Source organism: Delphinus delphis, chromosome 16, assembly GCF_949987515.2.
Source record: "Delphinus delphis chromosome 16, mDelDel1.2, whole genome shotgun sequence".
Classification (NCBI taxonomy): domain Eukaryota; kingdom Metazoa; phylum Chordata; class Mammalia; order Artiodactyla; family Delphinidae; genus Delphinus; species Delphinus delphis.
This window is the reverse complement of record NC_082698.1, coordinates 57,881,623-57,905,678: the sequence shown is the minus strand read 5'-3', so window position 1 is coordinate 57,905,678 and position 24,056 is coordinate 57,881,623. Positions and strand designations below refer to the sequence as shown.

General features: G+C 47.2%; 2 protein-coding genes across 2 annotated transcripts in view; one reads left to right on the top strand and one right to left on the bottom strand.

Annotated features, from left to right (window-relative positions):
- Window positions 1–367: 367 nt before the first annotated feature.
- DUSP29 (dual specificity phosphatase 29) lies at window positions 368–23,842 on the bottom strand. The gene is made up of 3 exons (XM_060034749.1): window positions 23,601–23,842; window positions 9,592–9,812; window positions 368–597 (listed from the first exon to the last, which is right to left on the bottom strand). The coding sequence occupies exons 1-3, from the start codon at window positions 23,840–23,842 to the stop codon at window positions 368–370; spliced, it is 693 nt and encodes a 230-aa protein (XP_059890732.1).
- The window catches only part of SAMD8 (sterile alpha motif domain containing 8), a 91,918-nt gene continuing 91,559 nt past the window's right edge, over window positions 23,698–24,056 (top strand). The window contains exon 1 of the mRNA XM_060034746.1: window positions 23,698–23,758. The gene's annotated coding sequence lies outside the window, so the exon portion shown is untranslated. The remainder of the gene's footprint in view (window positions 23,759–24,056) is intronic.

The following is a 24,056-nucleotide window of genomic DNA, read 5'->3' as shown; positions in this document are numbered from 1 at the left end:
AAATATTTAATCAGCACAATGTCTACGCATCTTTAAATCCTTTTCCGCATCCGTCTTACAAACAACAACAACACAAAAAAAAAAAAAAAAAAACCAGAAAAACGGCGCATGCGTGCTCACTTGTAGCCAGTGCCTCTGGGAAGCCCGTCTGCCCCATTTTGCTGTGAAGCCAAGTGCTGGCCTCCTACCGGAGGCCGCTATGAATTACCCGCTCTGTTCACCGGCCCCTGGGAAGTTTAAGATTGTTCGGAAGGAGTCAAGCTTTGGTTTCACGTCCCATCTCTGTGACAAAGGAAGTCACAGGCCATAGCTATTTTCAACCTTGCCCCTTCATTCCCGAGTATCCTGCTCACCCCGTGAGGGGGCCTTACAGCTCCGCACCGTCCGCGCCGCGCCGGGCCTGTCGCCTCTGCTGCACCAGTTGCTTGTCCAGTTCCCGGAGCTGCTTCAGAAAGCCCCGGTTGGGTAGGACACAGCGGTTCTTGGCCACTTGTTGGATGGCGTCCACCAGGGTCATGTTCCTGTGGATCATCAGGTAGGCCAGGACGAGAGTCGCCGACCGGCTGCGGCCCATGGCGCAGTGAACCAGGATCTTATCTGCAGTGGAGTGGGGAGAAGAAACACCTGCGTTGTAGGGGCAGGGTGGCCTGGAGGGTGGGGCATAGGTGTGAGGCTCACGCAGAGCCAGCTCAGATCCTGACTCTCCCACTACTGTAGGACCCTGGGCAGGTTACTGAGTGGCTGGGAGGCCCAGCTTCCCCATTTGTACAATGGGGATACTGTCAGTATCCTCTTCATTAGGGTCGGTGTGAAGGCAATTGGTGCAAAGCAACTTGGTACACTGCTTGGTGCATATTAAAGGTTCAATAAGTCACAGATGTTATAATTGTTGCCTCGGTGAGGAGGAGGCGGGATTGAAACTGATGCTTCCCACCTGCCAAAGCACCTCCAAGGGAGAGCCTTATGAGTCTTTTTTTAACGCTCACTTTTAATTTATTATATTTATAATATATTCATATTATTTATTTACTTAATGCTTACTTAGTTTGAATAGGGCAGCCACTAGGGTTCGGATTTCAAAAGGTATAAAATGATGGCATTGAAAAGCCTCCCTCGCACCCACATTCTCAGTTCCCCAAAGCAACAAGTATTACCAGTTTCTTCTAACGGAGAATTATCTGTGCATATACATAGCAAGAACATATTTTTTCTCTTCTTTTCTTGCCCAAAAGGTAGCAAGCTTTACAAACTTTTCTATCCCTTGCTTCTTCCATTTAACAATATATCTTGGAGACCTTTGTATATCAGTCTCTGAAGAGTTCTCTCTTTGTTATTTTTTTCTTGTGGCTGCACAGAGTTCCTCTGTATGGATGAACCATAATCCACTTTGAACAGGATGCATTCCATCCCGTCCACGGCTGCAGGTGGATTGTGGAGGAGTGCAGGCTTTCTGCACCATTTGCAGTGCTGCTGCATTTGACCTCGGATAAGGAGAGAGCACCCACAGTCCCAAAGGGCCCTTTGAGGGGCCGAGACAGAGGGTGCAGTCTGCTTGCCGTGGAGTCTGTGAGCATTCACGTGGCCTCAGGAGCCTGCAGAGCCCTGGCCTTCTCTCTTGCAGTCCTGGGTTCGAGATCGGTTCTGCTACTAACCACCTGGGTGTGGGGTAAGCCACTCAGCCTGTGGCGCCTCTACTTCCTCAGCTGTCAAAAGGGGCAGCAACCTCAGATCAGCTGTGAGCAAAGCCAATTCAGTAAAAATCACACGGTCAGATTTTTTAAAAATTAAAATAGTTTTATTGTGTCATGTGGTATAACCAGGGGATGAATAGTCTTACAGCTTAGGTGACCAAATTGTCATCTAGATCAGCGGTTCTCTAAGCATGAGCCAAGACCCTGGGGGTTCCCAAGGTACTCTGAGGAGATCTGTGGAGTTAACATTATTTTCAAAATAGTACTGCGGCGATGTTTGTCTCTTCCACTGTTTTGACATTTGCACTGATGGTACAAAGGCAGTGGTGGGAAGAACTGCTGGTGCCTTAGCGTGAATTATGGCAGGGACACTGAACTGTAGTAGTAATCGTTGCATTCACCACCAAGCACTCTTGGGGAAAAAACAAGCCAATTTCCTTTAAGAATATCTTTGATGAAGCAGTAAAAATTAATTTTATCGAATTTCAGCCCTTGGTTACACTTCTTAATATTCTGTGTGATGAAATGGGACGTGTACATAAAGCACTCTGGCTGCATACCGACGTACGATTGTTATCTCAAGGAAAAGCTTATGGGAGATTGAGTTGCAAGCTGAATTAGCCACTGTTTCATGAAACACCATTTTTACTTAAAAGAATAAATGACAGAAAAACCATGGTAATTCAAACGGGTATTTGGCAGACTTTTTCTCGAAGGTGAACAAAGTGAGCCTGTCACATCAAAGAAAACAATTGAGAGTGTCCGTTGCCAGTGATAAAATGCAAGCTTTCAAGCAAAAATTAGAATTTTGGAAAACTTGTATCTACTGTGAGATTGACAGTTTCACAATACTCTTAAGATTTTTCTGTTAAGATCGGCAGTCATATTAACAAATGTGTCTTCTGACAATGTACAGTGAAAGTGTCAACATTTGGAAGATCTGCATAACTTAGTGAACAGGATTTTCCACATAACCAATGTGAGATATTACAAAATCATGTGTGGGTAAAAAATCCATTCAAAATGCAAGAGAGACCAATGGATTTTCATGTAACAGAGTATGAAGTTTATAGGTATGGTTTCAGATTCCACATCACAACTCACCTTTAAGACGCTATCACTTGTCAAGTTTTGGTGTAGTATCAAAGAGGAATATCCACAGTTTTCTGAAAAGGCTGTTAACATAGCCCTTCCTTCTCCAGCTATATATCTGAGTAAGGCTGGATTTTCTCCATATACTTCCACCAAAACACCATATCACAACAGACTGAATGCAGAAGCAGATATAAAAACCCACCTGGATTCTCATAAGCCTAACATCAAAGAGATTTGCAAAAATGTAAAATAATGCCGTGCTTCTCCATACTTTATTTTGGAAAATATAATTTTTTTCATAAAAATATGTTAATATGCAGTGGGTTCACTTTATTAGTTTTAAATAAATATTTTTACAATTTTCAGTTCTTATTTCTAATAGAGTAGATATTGATAGATCTACCCTACATAAATGCTCTTTGAGGCCTTCAATAATTTTTAGGAGTGTGAAAGGGATCTGAGACCATAAAGTTTGAGAACTGGAAGATCTAGAAGCAGCTCCACACTGGACTTCCCTGGTGGTCCAGTGGTTAAGAATCCCCCTGCCAGTGCAGGAGACATGGGTTCGAGCCCTGGCTGGGAAGATCCCACATACCACAGGGCAACTAAGCCGGTGCACCACAACTACTGAGCCCATGCTCTAGAGCCCGTGAGCCACAACTACTGAAGCCCGTGCGCCTAGAGCCCGTGCTCCGCAACAAGAGAAGCCATCGCAGTGAGAAGCCCATGCACCACAACGAAGAGTAGCTCCCGCTCGCCACGACTACACAACTAGAGAAAGCCCTCCACAAGAAAAAAGCTCCCTTCCGCCACTATCATGGCAACAGCTGGGCCGAATGAGAAATCACCATGAGAAGCAGCTTTCCATCCTTGAGGCCTCCATTTGGTGGCACTCGAGCTCACAAAGCACCTCAACATGTTTTATCTCATTTCATCCTTAATACAACCATCAAGATTTCATCATCCGCATCCCTGCTTTACAGATGGGGAAAGAGTCGAGGCGAAATGACTGCTAGAGGTCACCCAGAAAGATGGTGCCATCTCCAGAAATAGTTCAAAGCAACTTGTTATTGAGACCCTACTGTGTGGTGGCTACTTGCTGCTGTGCTCTGGGGACAGAAAAAGTAATGAGATTAGCGTCTCTGGCTGTCCCCAGCACTGCCACCACTGCCATCCCAGTGGCGGCCCTCTCCTGTGGTTCTGGGATCCCTTTGCTGGGGTCAAGCTGGCTGGGGCACCTTGAGCTGTGTGACCCCAGTGCTGTCCCTGTTCCTGATTCTTATGCCTGAGGCCTGGAAGGATGACCAAGGAGACACTCACGGACATCACCGGGTTTATGGAGCACCAGCAGGAGATGAGCTTGGCAAAGAACACTTCTGAATGGACGTGGCTCCCCGTGTCCCTCTCACCTCCACTCCCCACCTGCCTCATGGGACCAAGCCCAGGACAGCGGTGACGGTCAGCAACCGTGGCAGCATGAGCCGTGCAGATGGGCCCGATACCAGGCACCAGGACTCTCTTTCCCCACCCACCCCAGCTGGAGAGGCCTGCACACCCTGCCCTATGGTAAGGACCCTGCTGGTGGCCTTTCCGCACACACAGTGCTGACACAGAAGGCGCCCATAAAGAACTGTTAATTTTATCACGATTCGTTTCCACGCATCTCCACAGGCTAACCATGCAGGCCTCCAGTCCCCATCGCTGAGCTGCAAGAGTGTGGCTGCCTTTTCCCCCCGTGCACCTGGGCCAGAAAGGCCAGAGGGCGAGAAGCAGGGCGGCTTCTTCAGTGCTGGGTGGGGTTTGGGGGCGGCTGGCCCAGCTCATGGACATGACTGTCCTCCTGGACTGGAACGTCTACCTCTGGCATTCTAATCCCCACAGACTGTTCCAGAGGCTGCCTGGCCCCTTGCCAGCTCTGCTGATAACTAAAGCATTTCTTCCTCCCCTGGCAAAAAGGGTAATTCTTTCTGTCATGACTAAAGACTTGAAACAGACGAAAGCTGTAGTTCATTAAGTCTTTAGGGAGCCTGAAGTCTGTTAAGTGGGAGGGGGGAGGGGAGAGAGAGGGGGAAGGGGATGGGGGTCCTCCGCTCCAGCAGAAGGTCCTCCCGGCTGAACTTTGCTTTCACGACAGCAGCACTAATGCTGTCAGCCGTGTGAGCTTGGTGGGCCTCCTAGGGTAGAGGACCCGTCCCCAGACTCTCAGGGCACTGCTCCCTCTTTGCTGTGTGGCTCTGCTAAGCACCACCCTTTGGGGCCCAGCGTTGGATGGTGAGAAACTGCTCTCAGGAGAGTTCGGGAGACATGCAAGGAAGGCTGCATTCAGCCTGTTCACAGCATGGTCCATACCAGAGGAAGCCGAAGGGAGCACTGTCAGGCTTGGCATTTTCTAGGTCAGTGGCTTTCACACTTTTTTGTGTGACAACCGCCTCCCGCCCCCCGCCAATCATAAAATTCACAGCTAACAAGTACATGGGTTCAGCCTACCCCATATCGTCCAAGCACTTTATATGTTCGTTGTAGTCGGTCCTCAAAACAACCTGATGAGGTAGAAGAAATTAGTATCCCTGTTTTATCGAGGAGGTAGCTAAAGTGCAGAGAAGCAGTGTGTCTGAGTCACACAGCTGGGAAGTGGCAGGACTATGATTCAAGCCCAGGCCACTGAAGCCAGAGGACTTAGATGTTAAGGGGGCTTCACAGGTACGTGTGTATCAGACAAGACTTTCACAAACAATTTGTGCTTTTTTTACATGCAGTGTACGCTGAGGTCTTCTATTCTTTCCTAATCTTTTCAATTTTTTTTTTAAAGAAATCCTAGTCAAAGCCACGAAATTGATTTTATAACCCACTGATAGGCCACAATTTATGTTTGAAAAATGATGGTTTCAATTAAATATTTCTCCTTTGGCCTTCACCAAAAGGTGAATTCCCACAATCTTATGAAGAAAAGCCAAATCCAGAACCTCTACTGTTTACCTAATGGCACGTTTTCACTGGCAACCAGAAGGTGGGCCTCTGTCACTCAAATCAGACGTATAGGCTAAGCCTGTTATCACCAACCACCCCCCTGACTTCCTTGGTTTGTGTGGGCTGCCCTTTGTCTCCCACTCACTACCTTGGAACCTGCAAAAGCAGAGTTCCTACTTCTCCCAAAATAGTTCTGCACACATGGAAGTCCTCAGAAAAAGGATGCATGGCATGTTTTAGAACTGCCAGGGGGCAGGCTTGTATGTGCTGCAGTGGGTCAGGATACCCTTAAAATACCCTGAAAATCTGGTCTGATTAAAGCTCAGAAGCGCCGGAGAAACAGCCTCTTGCTCAAACACAGACTTCATTTATTTCTTCAAACCTACCGTATCCATAATAGATTATAAGATGGCTTCCAAAGCAGCCTGTGGACTGTTTGTTCAAGTAAAAGAAAGAATAAAAGGAGAGTGGTGATACTACAATCTGATCTTTAGAGCCGCATGGTATCCGCCCTGGGATTTCTTAGAAGATTTCATTAAATTAAAACCACAGTAACTCAGCTCTGAGGATGCTGTGCCAGGAGCAGTGAAGGCAATCCAAATGGGGCTCCCGAGGCAGTATGTTGTCCGTACTTCTTTTTCTGATGAAGAAGGACAAGTTCAGTTGTTTTAGATCCTATAACCAGCTGGAATGTCTCACCTTCCATGATATTGGGTGACCTCTTATACAGCAAAGTCACCAGATGCTCAAAATAAGGACAAAGGACTCTTCCGTGAGGCCTGAGTGACAGAAGCGATGCCCGTTGGCCCCTGATTAACTCTGTGACCCTCAGCACATCAGCTGGCTTCTCTGGGTCTCTGTTTCCCCAGCTCTCAGGGCAGAACACTGGACTAGATCATCTCTAAGATTTCTCAAGAGTGTCTGAGGTTGCCTGGGGAGTTCTTTCGGAAGGGTCAGATCAGGGTAGGGCAGACACAGGGGTGGGCCCCATGTGGCAGATTACAGACCACAGGTACAGCTCTGCAGCACCACAAGGGATGCTTTTCAAAAAGAGGGAACGAGACTGGCTGTGAGGAGCCGTGGTGGGAAACGCTATACACTAAGCTGAAGCTAGCCAAGGAAGAACAGGAAAGACAGAGCGAGGAAAAGGACATGTCTTTGCCTTTTGGCCAGACTGTCCATCAACACCTCTTACATCGAGAGGATAATAAGGAATATACGAGTGCGTCTGGCTCCTAAAATGCTACAGGAGTGTCCCGTGGTTTTCTAGGGAGTGACTAGACCCGTCCAGGCTGCCTACTGCCTGTGCCATACATGCTGAGCACACGCCATCTCCATGTATGGAGTCTCTGACAATGCTGACGAGCTTTTTATTTTGTTACTCTGACTACTCAGGGCACAGGTTACAAACTGATGGCCACTGGGTTTCTTTTGTCTGGGCTGTGCCGCGTTTTAAGAGATTTTCAATTTGTTGCCAACACTTAAAATTTGAGCAATTTTACGTTAAAATCCAGATTGGAGACTTTTCATGAAAAGTCAGATCTACCACATTGGCACTGATTCTCACAAGACAATCATTGGTTGGGACTGAGTAGCAGCTGTCCCCTTTGGAGGGGATATGGGGCTCTCAGCTCAGCCACAATCACCCTCTCCCCTCACTCCGCGGCCACACGCAGCCAGCGTCATCCATTTATGGCCTCTGCCTGGTCCTGAAGGGTTGGGGTTTGAGCCCTCAGCTTGAGGAATTCTTTAGATATGCAAATACAAAGGGCACAGAGAAGGGAGTCTGGCCTCCCACTGGCAACGGGGTCCTGTCCTGCTTCCCATCCCTAGCCAGCTGGGCGAGGCCCACACTCCCTGCATGTCCTCTGACCTGTGGATGTGCTTTTCCCTCTTGACTGTTTCTCGGCTAGGTGCTTGCGACCACCCGGTCTACCCGTCACGACCCACACCAGCCTGACATCTCCACATCGATGCTCTGAGATCTGTCCAGGCCTAAACATATGACCCCAAAGCCCATTCTTTCCTAATCCGGCAGTGGGGGCAGACTCTAAAATGGCATGCCAGGACCCCGGCAGGCTGTCCTCTGCGTGTATCATACCACTGTAGTTCAAAGTTGGAATGTCTTTTTTTCATTTTTTTTTTTACCCCCTCTGGGGGTTGGAAACTTTATTATGATGATGTGCACGTGCTGGTGTGGTTATGTGCTTCGTGGTGCGAGACCTCTCTTTATCAAACACATCTGACAGCCTGCTGTGCACCAGGTTCTAGGCTAAGTGCTTTTTGTGGGTTACTGCTGATCCTCATTATAACCTTTCAAGGTAAATATTTTCATCACCGGATGGAGAAATCAAGGCTTAGAAATCACATTGTTGTGCAGCGTGAATTTGAATGCAGCCTCGTCTTCTCCAAAGCCTTCCAGGCCCCTTGCATTAAGGGGATGGTTGAAGATATAGTAACGGCAAGTTGAGCACATTAAACAGAATCGGAAGGATCGTGTGGTGGTAGCTTTTTGTTTTTTCATGTCAAATATGTTTTCAGTTAACTTCAAATACTGTGAGGCGAATTTCACCTTATGGTGATGAGTCAGAGTCCAGTTGCGTTTTTGATCCTGCTTGGAAACCCAGAATGTGCCTAACTCAAAAGATGGCCCATAAATAGACTCATAAAAAGGATGACTTTGAAATGAGGTATCCCCTAAGACAAGAACTTCAGCTCTGTGGGGTTTTTTTTTTTTTTTTTCCTTCCTTCTGTCATAGCCTTCTGAGCCAAAATAAAGACAAACTCTGGGACTGTCCAGCAGACGTGGCCTAGGCCCAGCTGCAGGTTGCAGTTCCTGAAACAGGCCCGTTGGTCAGTCACTGAGTCTTGTAATCCCAACCACTTGTGGTAAGAAAGGCCTTTAGTAACTGTATACCCTGAATTATGTGATGGCCCCATAAAAGGGTGTGACACGTGGGGCTGAAGTCAGAGCACAGATCAGGGAGTTGAAGTCCCTCTGGCCTCTGTGGAATGTCACTGAGGTACATCCTGCAGTAATCACGGCATATTGGCTCAGCCAGATGCATACCTACACTGTGCCCTTCTCTCCAGAGTAGCCTTGTAGACTTTACCTGGATTAGGGCCGCTAAGACTGCATTTTGGCTACGAGGACTAGTACTGTGATTTAAAAGACGGTTAATTAACTTTGGGAAACTTGGATATCATAAGTGTAAAACTCAGATTCTCAAATATAGTTTGCCACTTAGAAAGAATAGGTTGTCAGCTTTCTACAGGAGGGTTCACTAGACTGAATATGACTAGGGTGGGAGGATGAGGGAGGCAGGTATGAACTTGGTTGGCTGGCAGGAGAATCTGGAGTCTCCCCTAGATTCCCACTCAAGTCAGCTCCCTGAGGGTTTTCGAGCATCGAGGCCCTTGGCTATTAGTCTGGTCTGGACCCAGGTACAATTAGCACCTTGGCAGCATCCCACCGCTGAGGGCTCCCAACCACCCCTGGCGTTCAAAAGATGGCTGCTGTGCCTCAGGGAAGACAGATTCAGGCCAAAGGCCTCTCCTCTGAGCCCTCCTGATTCTGATTTCCCATAGCGGCAACCAAGGGCCAGACCCCAGCAGCAGCAAGCTCAGTGGTGCTCACAGCCTCCAGGGGAGCAGACATTTCCAGCAACCCTGGCAGGGCGGGATTTGCAAGGGGAGCTTACTTAAAGTGTGCAGATGCCTCTTCCCACCAGGCGGAGGGGCGGGGCCTCAGGCTGGGGGTGGGGCCTCGGGCTGGGGCGGGGCCTTGAGGTGGCCAAGGGCTGGGGGCGGGGCCGTGCGCAGGCCGAATGTCTCTTACTGTGGTCGTAGCGGAGTGCAGCATCAATGAAAGCGGCCGCTGGGTAGAAGAAGACGCTGAGGTCGAAGGTGGGCAGGTCATCGGCCTCGACGCCGTGGTACTCGATGGCCATGTCGCGGTAGTAGTCGGGCCCGGTGTCTACGTTCCAGCGGCCGTGGGCCGCGTTCAGCACGTGCGTGAAGCCTGCCTTCTGCAGGCTGTAGCGGTCCAGCGCCGTCGCCCTGGGTGCGAGGGAAAGAGACTGGTCGGCTGCGCGGAGCCTTGGCCTGGATCTGGGGGAAAGTCGGGTGCAGCCCATGGGTTTCGATTCCGGCTTCCAAAATAAGGCCTAGCCGTTGAAATGAAGGACTTGCCTACTCCAAGCCCTGCTCTTACTGACCCCTTGACCACTGTGCCCTATTCTTTTGTCCATTCATTCTTTCATTCACCAAATACAGAAGAGCTTGGTGCTGGAGACCCCAGTGGTCCGCGGGAGTGGACTGTCAGCTGCCAGATCCCCTCTAAGGCCATCAGAATAACCTGTTCATCAGGCAAAGCTGAATGTAAGGGAGAGGGCCACCTTCATAGAGCCTCGGGGAGACCCTTTAAAGCCGGCCCCTCCTCTGAACCCTCTGGATGTTGACAGTGTTTGGAGGTTGGGGCTCGAATGAATGGTTTCAGATGGGTCATTCAGGGAATTCCCTGACGGTCCAGTAGTTAGGACTCCACCCTTCCACTGCAGGGGCCACTGGTTCGATCCCTGTGCAGAGGAACTAAGATCCCACAAGCCAGTGTGTTGTACCCTCCCCCAAAAAAAACAAAAACTTGAAAAAAAAAATAAGATGGGTCATTCAGTGTGATGGTTTGATTGGGATCTGGCAAAATTCTTAATCTTGATGTTCAAGAGATTGTGCAAAACCTTTGCTTTGATAAGTGAATCATTGTCTACTTGGGCAAAGCACTGTTCTGAAGAGGAGAGCTGTTTGAGCAGTCTGTTACTGGAATTGATTTTAGGAAGTTCTTGAAGCCAAGAATTTCCAGGAACAAAGAGTAAAAGTCATGTTAAAGTAGGTGGCTTTGGAACATGGGGCAAAGGAAGCAGGAGTTATTTCGGCCTAGAAGGGCCAGGGGATACTTTATTGAAGAGAGGGCTTTGAGCCTGCCTTACTACAAGTGTCAACACTTGGTGATGGAGGGGAAGAGGGAGGCAAGGGCATGCCCAAGCCAAAGAAATAGCACAACCTAAGGGATGGAGGCTGGAGATAATGAAGGGCTTCCAGGAAATGTTTATTATTTCCTGTAACCAATCATTTATCCCCAATTTAATGATTTAGAATCTATTGCGTGCCGAGCACTGTCCTGGGTACTGATGATGCAGCAATAAGCAGGTTAGTCAAGGTCCCTTGGGAAGCTTAGATTCTGATGGGGAAAGCAAATAAGTGGATAAATAATTTCAGATAGCAGTAAGAGCTGTGTAGAGTGACCGTGGTCCTGTTTTTGGTAAGGTAGTCAGGGAAGGCCCCTGCGGGGAGGTGGCATTTAAGCTAAGACTGAGGGGTGATAAGGGCCTAGGCAGGGGAAGATTTGGAGGGAAAGTGTTTCCTCCAGGCAGAGGCAACAGCAGATGCTAAGAACAGAAGGGAGACTAGTGTGGCTGTGATAGCAAGGGTGGTAGTGGTACAAGGGGAAGCTGAAAAGGGGGGCTGGTTCACGGTGGGCCCTGTAGACCATAGGGAAGAGTTTGGATTTTGCTCTGAGTAATGTGGTGTGCCACGTGCCACAGAGGAGTTTAAGGAAGGGCTGAGCATTGTTTGCTTTTTTAAAGATCAGTCTGGCTGATGCATGGAGATGGGTTGGAGAGGAACATAAAATAGAAGCGGGAGCTCTGTTGGAGGCTGTCGCGGTTATACAGCCAAGAGAGGAAGGTGGCTGGAGTAAGTCACAGCAGACTTGCTGATGGATGGGGAATGGGGGCAGGGAGGAGGGGACTGGTTTGGCCAGAGCATAGCATATGAGAGGAGAGATGAGAAAGGTCTGGAGAGGGAGTGTGGGATTTGACCATGGCGTGCTTGGATGTCAGGATCTGCATTTGGGCGTCAGGGAGAGCTTTTGATGGTGTTTGAGGAGGGTGATCCCATCTGAGCTTCGAGATGACGTCTCCCTCAACAGCACAAAGCCCAGTTCTACAGCTCAGGGAAGAGGTGACAAGGGTCTGGAACTGTAACAGTAGGAGGCTAAAAGTGGCAATGCGCTCCAGCTGAGGACTCATCTCAAGGCCACTGGTAAAAGGACGTGGACAGAAGTGAGCATATTGGATGCCAATGTGGATCCACACCCTGAGCGGGGAGGCTCCATGCAGTAGAAACACAAGCCATGGTCCCTCGGCCAAGGGCCCCTTGGGTATCGCTGCTTTCCTGGGGCTTTTTATTGGTCATGAGAGGAACCACAGTGGAGTCCAGTGTTTGGAAGACCTGAACACAGGCCTTGAGCTTTTAGAAACATGTGCAAACAGCCCATGGGAACTGAGGCGTGGGGAGATGGGGAGTTCCACCAAGCCCGGCAGCTGGCTTTTAGGGCTGCCATCCTGACTACGAAACCCATTCTGCTTTCAATTTTTCCTCAGAAAGGTCTGTTTTTCATTTTTCTCCTCATCCCAAAGTATGTATACAACAAACATTATGCTTTGGGGACATAGATCTGCGCTCAATTAAAGCCTCCACTAATGCAGTCCATCTTGCTGAGTAGCAATCAACCTTACTTTGAGGTTGAGCTCAGTGGAAAAATTAAAATTAACTGTCCTTGACAGGAAGTTCCTACCCACCATAAAGACTGGTCTCGCTGGGTTCTGCAGCTGGGTTTCAACATAATCAACTGGCAGTAACAGTTTGCACTTTGCTGCTTTGGGGGTCAAGGATCAGGGTAGATATGCAACAAGACTCATTGCATGACACCTCTACATTCACTGCGCCGCCCCACCAGAGCTGGTTTTGACTGTGTCTGAGGGAGAGAAAGGGGCTCATGCGGAGGATTAGACCTGGTGGGTATCCTGAAGCCCATTGCAGGTTTTCGGGCTCTGTGGCTACCTGGGCCCGGAAGGGGAGGTGGCGTCCTCACACACCCCTCGGGAGATTTCCCCCAGCTTGGCTTACTTAGAGTCCAGTTGAGGGCTCTGGGTGGTATCCACGGCAGGATGGGGATTTGCAAATACACAGAGTGACTCTCAGTAGACAGTGGCTGTTTGGGAGGCAGATCCCCAGTTGGCCCAGACACCTAGCTCATCTATCACTGGGAGTGGGGTAGGGTCGAAGGGTGCTGCCTGGTGCTGCGTTGTTTAATTTTCTTAACTTTCAGGGCCACCTGCTCAGATATGTGGGAAAGACTAAGAAATGTGCCTCTGCTAAAGGAGAAAAGCTTAGAAGAAAAACAGGGTTAAGAAATTACTTCAAGGATTTAGGTGATTCAGGAGCCTAAACATCAGTTTCTGGTTGTTTAAGAAAAATCTTAGGTGTAAGTAATCTATTGAGGACATGGGGGCGGGAGAGGGTAAGCTGGGACGATGTGAGAGAGTGGCATGGACATATATACACTACCAAATGTAAAATAGTTAGCTAGTGGGAAGCAGCCACATAGCACAGGGAGATCAGATCGGTGCTTTGTGACCACCTAGAGGGGTGGGATAGGGAGGGTGGGAGGGAGACGCAAGAGGGAGGGGATATGGGGATATAAGTATATACATAGCTGATTCACTTTGTGATGCAGCAGAAACTAACACAACAATGTAAAGCAATTACACTCCAATAAAGATATTAAAGAATTAAAATATGTCATTTAATTACAAAAATAACACATGTTCTATGCAGAATGTGGAAAACATATTCCCTCCCACACACACACGAAACACCTGTATTTCTACTCCCTAGAGATAAAGACTATTTGCCTTTTGATATAAGATCTTCCAGTTGTAAGCAGAAACTAACACACCATTGTAAAGCAATTATACTCCAATAAAGACGTTAAAAAAAAAAAAAAGATCTTCCAGTTGTTTTTCCATGAATAGATTTGTATATTTTATATAAAGGTTGGGGTGGGGGTTACAATACTATATACAATACTATATATACAGTTTCCAAAACTTTGCATGGTGATATATTGTAAACTCTTTTTTTGGAAGCATTTTTTAAAGTTTATTTTATTTATTTATTTTTGGCTGCGTTGGGTCTTCGTTGTGCGCACGGGCTTTCTCTAGTTGCGGTGAGCAGAGACTTCTTTTGTTGCAGAGCACGGGCTCTAGGCGCACGGGCTTCAGTAGTTGTGGCACACAAGCTCAGTAGTTGTGGCTCGCGGGCTCTAGAGCTCAGGCTCAGTAGCTGTGGTGCACAGGCTTAGTTGCTCCACAGTATGTGAGATCTTCCCGGACCAGGGCTCAAACCCATGACCCCTGCATTGGCAGGTAGATTCTTAACCACTGCGCAACCAGGGAAGTCCCTGTAAACATCTTGTTAGGTCAACATACAGCCTTCAATAGCTGCATACTATTCCATTCCATAGGTAAATCTCAATTTTATCTCACCAAGCCCCTAGCTTTGGACATTTGTGTTCTCTCTCTCTCGTCTGTCTCTCTCGTCTGTCTCTCTCCTGGAGACAGAGTGATGGGTGTTACAATGAGAAACACTGTAAACAAACAACTTGCTGTGTTTCTTTGGGCACATCTCTGTGTCCTTAGGAGAGATTTTTTTGAAGTGGAATTGCTGGTCAACAGATATGAGCATTTTAAACACAGTTGATACTCGTTACTAAATTGTCTTCCAGAAAGTTTGCTCAAATTAACATTCCGATTTTTGTTCATTTCTAATTTCATAGACCAAAAAAATCTCATTTTCATTAATTTTAGCAATGAGGCTGAACATTTTCTCCCACATTTGTTGGACTTGTACGGTTTTACTTTTGCAGAACGTTGTCACATCCCTGTTTCTGACCCAGATCTCTTTAGCTCTTCTTCCTGCCTGTGAACCTCTGGCCTCGCTCTGGATTCTGAATCTGTGTTGGAGGGCCGAGAAAGGGACTTTCTTCCTCAGAGACCTTCCCTCCCTTCCCCCTTCTCCGGCCTGGACCAGCCTCCTTTCAGCCCCTCAGAGTTCCTCCAGGAAACTTGCTTTAACCAGCGTTGAGGAGTGGCAAGTAAAAGCAGTCTCCCTGGGCAGAGCTCTTGGCATTCCACTTTTTCGGACCTCTTGGGGGCCCTCCTGATTCCTAGCCTACATACCTCAGCCCCTGCCCGGAAGTCTATTTCCCACAGATGTGTGCTGTCACAGAGAGGAGGAGGGACATGCAAGTACGCATCTGTACAAGCCATCCACCAGCTGTCTTGCAGTGGGGAACCAGCTGCTTCCATGTTGCCAGGATTCTGCACTGGGCATTGACGAAAGTCCACTAAAGCTTGGGCAGTTCTCCGTACCCTCACGTCTGTGAGGACCCACTGAGTTCCCGCACCTAATCATGGACTCCTGTTCGTCCACGGCCCATATCCTGTAATCTGGCACCTTATTTATTCTGATGCGTGTGACACTTGTGGTGGCACATCAGTTCGTGGGCATGACCCTGATGGTGACCGTCTCCTTCTCTGGAGTCTTGACCACACCTACTCCTTGCAAGTGAATTTTAAAACAGCAGGCACATTTCTAGCTTTTGATCTCCCTCAATTCACCTGATATGAAGGCAAAATTCACTAGCTGTCTGGTTTTTTGCGTGTTCTTGTTACTTGCTGATGATGAAGCTGTTTGGCTGTGAGGCGCTGCAGAAAACACAGGGCTCACAGGTGTAGTTTGTAAGCTTAAACTGCTGCATGAACCAAAACAATGACCCTCTGGGACCCTCAGTTTTCTTTATTTGTTAAATAGAACCAATTACATTGGCAGTACTTTCCTTACAAGATTCTTGTAAAGTTGAGTGATGCAATAGTCAAGTTTCTTTAAAAGGTTAAAAGATAAATTCCAGGGTGGGGGGCAAACAATAGGAAGATGCACGACAAAATGTTATCAGTGGTTATCTCTGGGTAACAGAATTATAGGGAATTTTAATATTCTTTTTGTCTGTGCTTTGTAAATTTTCAGTAATGAACATAACGTATATTCACTTAGTGGGTAAATCTATACCATGATTTTTATTGATGTTCTATCCTTAGTTCTCAGGAGAGACTGTTGCAAAGACATAAGGTGGTCTCAGTGTTTTTAACTCCTTAGAAATCTCTTCATCATCTTCCCCACCCCACTAGACTCTAGACCTCCAAGGATGGAGGCTAAGAGGGGAAAGACAATGCATGGGAAGCCTGGTTTCAAGAAATGGTGTTGTATTAATCACTAGACTAGGCATTTGGCTAACCACGAAAGGAAATGGTTGACATCGCTGGGTGAAAAGCTGTCACCCAGCATGAGAAGGCCCAGCCAGGCCAGGGCCACCGCGTCTCACCCTGGGCACCTTGCCCATGACTGGTGCCCAGTTGTACCTTAGTCGCCTTCGGTACCTGGAGGCTCAGAGTCCAGGTTTTCTAGTTCTTTCAGGTGACATTCAGCATGTTAAATTGTCAACCTTGGCTGTGTTTTTGCTGCCCACCCTGGACAAGCAGGTCAAGTTTTAGCTCTACTTGGTGCCTCAAGGCTGAATTAGTTCTTTCTTTTTTGGGGGGAGAGATTGCAGCTGTCCAGGTGCACCAGTGAGAGGTCCTCTCTTGAGCTGAGCACCGTTTCAGCCATTGATTTGCCTTCATCTCACTCTCCAGCCTCTTCGACTACAGGCCAGCCCCAGAGCTGCCACTGGCTTCAGAGGCTGTCAGTCTGGTTGGGAGCAGAAAAGCAGAAAGGGTGAGCTGGAGAGGCCCCTGGCAAGTGAGCTCAGGCTGGGTGGAGCTGGCCCAGGCATTTGAAGAGTCAGGCTTTATAGGGAGGGGCTGCTGGCTGTCAATGACCCCAAAAGCCAGACCTTGAGGGCGACTGTAGTTATAATAAAAATAGGGCTCCCACCATTCAGGCAGAGGCAGAGCAGCTTCGCAGAGCCTTGGTGTTGGCTTATAGGGCTGCCTCTATCGTGAGAGGGAAGAGAGATTTCTCAATTATCCTGTTGCAACCAAGCCTTACTATGGGGAGCCTGTCCTGCCTGGGACTTTACAATCTCTTTGATGGTAGCCAGGATATTTCCCCTCCTGCTGACTACTGGGGAGAAGCAAGACAGAAAGAAAAAAGAATTTGCTCAGAAAATGGAAGTTGTGAATGAGATTAAAGTGAGAATATTTAAATTACAGAAATTTAGTGCTTTCAAGCATCCTCAAGCACTTCTGAAGCACCCATTTAGGGACTGCTGATTGATAAGAGGTGATGAATTATTCTTATCTCATCATCAATGCCGGTCCCTGGCTCTCTGGAGGGCAACCCTTGGTTAACCTAATTTGAATCTAATTTGTATGACTTAAAAGTAGTAAAACAAGTACGTGCTTGAACCTAATAAAGCCTAATTTATTTAATAAGACATTTCTTAAAGAATTTTACTTTAGAGCTGGAAGGGATGTTGGAAATCATCCCTTTATTTTACAAATAAAGAAACTGAGTCCCAGAACAATAAGATGTTTTGCCAAAGGCCACACGGAATGGCCGCCCACACTGGAGGCTTGAACTCTCTGCCCCGAATCCTGCTGGAGGGCTTTCGCTCTACTCCACACTGTCCCCAACGTTCCCACTTGCAGATTCAGACCCCCTACCAAGTTGTAGGAAACGGGTGGGAGAGGGTGGCTGTGCTTTGAGCCCTTGAGCGAGGAAGACTTCCCCACGAGGCCACCAAAAGGTAGCTGCCTGGCCTGCACTGACCCCCGCCGCTGACCCAGCACATTTCACACCAGCCACATCCCTCTGTCGGTTGCCTCTTCTCGCCAGGCTGTGGTGATGGTGGAGTGGGTGGGAGGATGGGGGGAACACCTCTGCTCTCCTCAGGCTGGTAAGCAACAGACACTTGGAGTCACCAGGCATCCCATTTGGTGATCCCCTTGGAATAAGCTGAGATTGAGAAAATGCTTTAGACGTTCTGAAACCCACAAGCATGTAAGGCTTTGACGTGGTACTGCCCCTTCAGGCCTTAGGGCACCCGGGTCCCTGGAAGGCCGGGACAGCATCCATGGAGGGAGTAGGCTGGAGAAGGCCCATTCAGAGGGACTTCCTTCCTTCCAACCTGGACTTGGGTTCATGATAGCATCTCCTGGGAGAAATTTGACCAGGGGTGTTTTCTGTCCCAAGGCTGCCCTTAGCAGAGGGACGCTGAGTGGCAAAGTGTAGTGACTGTTCTTTACCTCCGTCTCACACTGTGAGTTGGATTTCCAGAAGCTGCCTGATCTCTAATAGTTCACACACAGTGGGTGTGCCAGGAACTGTGCTGAGAATCAGATGTATTAACCCATTGAATCCACATCTTCTAGGTGAAGAAATTGAAGCTCCGAAAGCTTGAGTGACTTGCCCAAGGCCACGTGGGAACCAGTACTTTGACCCAGACGTTGTGGCTCCAGAGCAGATGCCCAGCCATTCTGTGCTTGAGGAGAGAGGAGTGGGGAAAGAGTGAGCTGCTTCTTGGGGGTCAGTCTGGTGCCCAGCAGGTCCCAGGCATCGTTGGTCTAGACTTCAGGAGCAGCCGGTGGCTCTAGCTGCCTCAGGACGCCCATTCTCACTCCTGGATCCTAACCACCTTAACTTTCAGATCCTTGGCTTTTAAGGATCTTAGGCGCTTTTAGGGAACGGAAACACTCAACCTAAGTGCAAATATCAAATTAAAACTGAGGCTTCGTGCATGAGGAGCCAGCTATGAGCATTTCACTGCTCTGGCAATACCTACAAAGAGACGGAGAGACACGGGCAGCTGTGCCTGCTTTCAGCCAGGCTGTAACCTTGGTGTGGTTGCGTTGACGGTGGAATTAACTTCTTTCTCAGTAAGCATCTGTGAGTATCATTAACCTTGTTAAGTGGGTGTCAAGGAGGGACCCTGAGCAGAGATGGGGACAAGGTCAGGTGGGTGCTGACCTTGGTCCTCTCCTGGGCTGTGCACGCAGGTCACACACGCTGACTGTGGAGCCTGCCTAGACTGTGCGTGTGTGTTTGTTTGGGGGCTCAGTTAGGCAGAGCTGGATTGAATCAAAAGGGCAGTGACATTCCCTTGCTTGAAGGAAGCAAACTTATGGTCAGATGTCAAGGAAGTGAGCATATCTTATTGCGTCAAACCCTAATGTCTGTCACTCTATTACACTAGGCCATTTGTATCCTGCTCAGACACTCAGTGGCTTCCTGAATAAAGTCCCTTGGCCCTGACCTACCTTCCCAGGTTTCTTTCTCACTAAGTAGCAATAATAACAACATTTGCATTTGTCTGCTACTTCATAATTTACAAAATGCTTTCACATTCCATTATTTCTTTGAATCCTCTCACTAACCATCTTTTGAGGCCCAGAAAGGTGAAAGGACCTACCCAAAACCTCTGCACCTGGAGACGACTGTGGCTGTGGTACCTTGTGTGTTACCCTTTGGAATGTTTGCTGCCCATCCGGAGGGGTGTGTTACACTTTCCTGCCCCATTGTCATGAGGCTTTGGCATGGACTTGCTTTGGCCAGTGAAATGTGGGCATCAGTGTCTTGTGTCACTTCCAAGTCAGTCTGTGGTTTGCCATGTCTCTCTTTTCCCTCTGCCGGGAGCCTGACAATATCCCAGAGAGGGGCTGAGTCCTGAGTCCTGGAGTCGAGTGGAGAGACCATGGACATGTCACATGAGGGAGAAGTAAACCACTGTTCTGGTAGGCCAACAAGATGTTGGGGATACCCGTCATCACAGCATAGCTAAGTCTAAGCTGATCACACAGTAGTAAAACTTGGCTTAATCTCAGACCCTCTGGAAGCACATTCTCTACTGCATTCATCCCCAATGTTCCAGATGAATCGCCCTGTTTGTTCGCACCTCCATGCCTTTTCTCACCCTGTTCCCTCTGCCTAGAATTCTGTTGAAATCCTGTCCATCTTCCAAAGCCAAGCTTAGAACTCACCACTCCTATGATGCTTTCTCAGCTCCATAATACCAAGCACTTACTGAGCATTTACTATGTGGCAGCTACTACTCTAGCACTTCACTTGTTTTAATTCATTTAATCTTCACCTGTGAGATAAGCCTTGTTACTGTTGCCATAGAAGAGGAAGAGAGGTAAAATAACTTGTCCAAAATCACACACTGGTAAATGGCAGAGCCAAGACTCAACCCCATGCTCCTTCCAACCCACTACCTATTTCTCTTTCTATTCCCTGTTACATGTCTACACATCTCTTCTCCTCAACTGGAAAACAGCTTCTTTATCTGACTGACCACATTTTCTTGATCCTGGTTTGAGAATATATCCTGCCACTGCCTGGTGGTGTACCCTTGGGCTGGTCACTTAATTTCTCTGAACCTCAGTTTCCTCTTTGTATCCCCCAAAGCTCCTAGCAAGGTGCCCAGTAAATACTGACTGACTAAATGGATGAACTCCATGAGCCTTGGTTTGCTCATTTGTTAAATGGGAGAGATAATGGTACCTCCTTCATAGAGTTGTTAGGGGGGTTCAATGATGCCTAGCACAGGGCACGGCACATGGTAAGAATCCAATATAATTTGGCTATTGTTACTATTATAAGCTGTAGGGAAGGTAAATGTAGTATGTAATATACAGAGAGAAAAAACTTACTTCTCACCATGGGGATTGGGAAAGCTAACTTCATGGCAGAAGTGATTTGAGTGGACTTTGAAGAATGCATAGAATCTGGACACGGAGATGAGGTGAAGGGAAGGGCATTTTAGGCAAAGGGAACAGCACAGAGAAAGACACAGAGACAGTGTAAGTCTTTAAATCTTAATCCTCCTTCCCCTATTTATACCATTTGTAGGGTCAGATCTCAGGAAATAATCCTAAATATAAAAATAAGTTTATGAGTAAAGATGTCCACTGCAGCATTATTTATAAAAGTGAGAACGTGAAAGTGACCGATATGTCCAATAGTAGGGAAGGTGGTTAAATAAATGATCTTCTATCCATTTGATATAATACATATATAATTATAGTTACTATTATAATGAAATATATGAGAAGTATATAGTAAGGGAAAAGTTTATGAATGACGCTATGTGGAAAAGAGACAAGATAAAATGAATAATCAATATTGTCACAACTATATAAAAAGAATTTAAAACCAAATGTATCATGTACAAAGTGTAGGAGGAAATGTACTGCAGTCTTAGTAGGCTTGGCGTGATGGACTTGGGTGATTGTTTTGAGATATTTAAAAGTTTTCTTCCTTACATTAATCACTATTTTATTATTATAGCTAAACTTTTTCAGTGCTTACTCTGTACTAAGCACTGCACTAATATTTGACATATATTATCTCAATCCATACAATCCTATGAGGAAGGTTCTCTTGTTAACCTGTTACAAATAGGGAAGCTAAGAGGTCTATATTTATACAATGAGTTTACATTACTTTTAAAATAGGAAAACAATATAGTTACTATGTTTATGTAATATTTTATTATTAAAAGATAAGAGATTCAGATTTCCCCCCCTTTTTTGCTACTTCAAATAATGATAAACATTGTACATATTTCCTTGTGTATTGGTACTCTCATTTCTGTAAGTCACATTTCTGAAAGCGATATTTGAGGTCAAAGTGTATGCATGCCTTTTTTATTTTGAACTAATTTTAGACTTACAGAAAAGTTGCAAAAATAGTACAGAGATTACTTGGCAATAAAGAAGAATAAAACACTGATACACACTACAGCGTGGATGAACCTTGAAAACAGTATGCTAAGTGTAAGAAGCCAGTCACAATTGGCCATTTATTATTATTCCATTTATATGAAATGTCCAGGATAGGTAAATACATAGAAACAGCAGATTGTTGGCTGCCTAAGGCTGGGGGAATATGGGGAATTGAGAGTGATTACTTAACGGGTTCAGGGTTTCCTTTTGAGGTGATGGAAATGCTTTGAAATTAGCTGGTGGTTGTACAGCTCTGTAAATATAATAAAACCACTGAATTGTACACTCTAAAAGGGTGAATTTTATGGAATGCAAGTTATATCTCAATAAAGCTATTGTTTTTTAAAAAGTAAACAATAGAGTCCCTATTTAGGGGAACCCACATTCTCCAATGTTCATAACTGAGAAATGATTGGATAAATTATGGTACAGCTATACTAAGGAATATTGAAAGTACAGAAGAGTATAATTCCTTTTTTCTGCTAAAAATTATGTAAAAGAAATAAAAATCTTGGGCTTCCCTGGTGGCGCAGTGGTTGAGAGTCCACCTGCCGATGCAGGGGACACGGGTTCGTGCCCCAGTCCGGGAAGATCCCACATGCCGCGGAGCGGCTGAGCCCGTGAGCCATGGCCGCTGAGCCTGCGCGTCCGGAGCCTGTGCTCCGCAACGGGAGAGGCCACAACAGTGAGAGGCCTGCGTACCACACACACACACACAAAAAAAAATCCTTTAAATGTATGCATATATTTCCTTATGTTTGCAATAACATACATAAAGTGAGCTTAATGCTGGTTACTCAGGACAGAGTTAAGAGAGGACAAAGGGAGATTATGCAGTTTTTTATAACCCTCTATTTAGTTTAATTTAGTGTAAAAGGGCATATAATTTTTGTAACTTTTTCCATTTAAAAATATTAAGAAAAAAAAAGAAAAGGAGTTCTGCCCCTGATTTCCCATGACTAGACAGTTATCTCTAGGTTTTTAAGCAGCAAGGTGTTTATTAAAAATCACACATGCAGTGGTCCTGCACCATCTCAGAGAGATGAGCCATGAGCTGGAATCCTGGGGGATGGCGGGAGGAGCAGGAGTGCTGGTCAGGATGAAAGCTTCTGGGTTAGGCCAAACGGCATTTGAATCCCAGCTCTCAGCCATTTACTGAGCTGTGGACCTTGGGCCAGTTACTTAACTGCTCTGTGCCTCAGTTTCCTTGTCTTTAAAATGGGAGTAATTAGATGACCTCTCATTGGGCTGTAGTGAAAATAAAGTGAGGTCATGCATGCAAGATGCTTAGCACAGTGCCTGGCACATAGTATTCAATAAAGAATAAGTACAATTATTATTATTATTTACAGTAGGCACTTCCTAATTGTTTGAAGAGTGGGGAATGGTGACTATAAAAATCTAGAGGGGACAGTGACCTCAACTTTGCTAGGTCTACCGTGCTTCCTGACACATATGGTGATGTGCTCTTATGCCACCCACCTGAGAACTGACTTTATTCTTGCTGGTTTTATACCCATCTAAAATAAAAGACTACATTTCCCAGCTTCCCTTGCAGCTAAGGGCAGGGGAAGTCTTGGGTGGGACTTCCCTTCGGGAAGATGTCCTTTTCCTCTTCCTTGCCTTCAGCCTTCCGGTGGTCTGGATCCTACAGTTGATGGCAGGGTCCCTGTTAGCAGTGTCAGACCTTGAAGCAACCCTGGAGGAAGAAACCACACCCTGGGGATGGTGGAGGCCGAGCCTGGGAGCCTGAGCCCCTGGTGACCCTGGAGTCACTATGCCAGCCCCAGCTCGCCTTCCTCTGCACTTCTTTTATGTGAGAGAGAAACCAATCTCTATCTTGCTTAAGCCCCCCCTTTTTTTTTTTTTTTTTGGCGGTATGCGGGCCTCTCACCGCTGTGGCCTCTCCCGTTGCGGAGCTCAGGCTCCGGATGCGCAGGCTCAGCGGCCATGGCCCACGGGCCCAGCCTCTCCGCGTCATGTGGGATCTTCCCGGACCGAGCACGAACCCGCGTCCCCTGCATCGGACTCTCAACCACTGCGCCACCAGGGAAGCCCAAGCCCGTTTTCTGAGTTTTCTGTGATAGGAAAATAAACCCAGCCCTAGCTAATAGAGTTCTCTCAGAACCAACCTAAAAAGCAAGAGCTCATGGCAGGAAGGTGGCGAGGGCTGTGCCCTGGGGAGGGCTGGCTACCAAAGGTGAGGCTGGGCCTCGCCACTTACTCATCGCCGATGTAGAGCTTGGGCCAGACCTCGTTGACATGCGTGTACTGGGGACTGCCCTTCCAGAAGAGACGCTCCAGCTCAAAGGCTCCGGGGGTACAGTAATCCTCAGCCTCCCCCTCCTCCTCCACCTTTGGCAGCAGCTTCTTGGCAGACGGGTAAGCATTCTTGAGGCTTGTCTTCGGTTCTCTGGATGTCATTTTGGAGCCAAGGGATTTTCTTTCCTTTCTGCAGCTGGTCATGAAAGAGGGTCAGGATTGCGGTTAGCAGGGACAGAGGTAGGGAATGGGCTTTACAAAAAAGAGGAGGGTATATAAGCTGGCATTTCCCCAGCCTGTTATGCTCCTGCTTCCTCTTCCCAGGCCACAGAGGTCAATAGGGAAGGCCATGATAGCAGTTAAACAGCACTTCCCCAAGATTCCATTCTCCTGCAAAGCAAGCATGCTGGGCACCCTC

Excerpts from the sequence above, each read along its gene's own strand:
- DUSP29 (XM_060034749.1), bottom strand. The coding sequence starts at position 23,842 with ATGACCAGCTGCAGAAAGGAAAGAAAATCCCTTGGCTCCAAAATGACA. Across the intron at positions 9,813-23,600 it reads AAGCTCTACATCGGCGATGA|GGCGACGGCGCTGGACCGCT; the intron begins GTAAGTGGCGAG and ends CCTCGCACCCAG. Across the intron at positions 598-9,591 it reads TGCACTCCGCTACGACCACA|ATAAGATCCTGGTTCACTGC; the intron begins GTAAGAGACATT and ends ACTCCACTGCAG.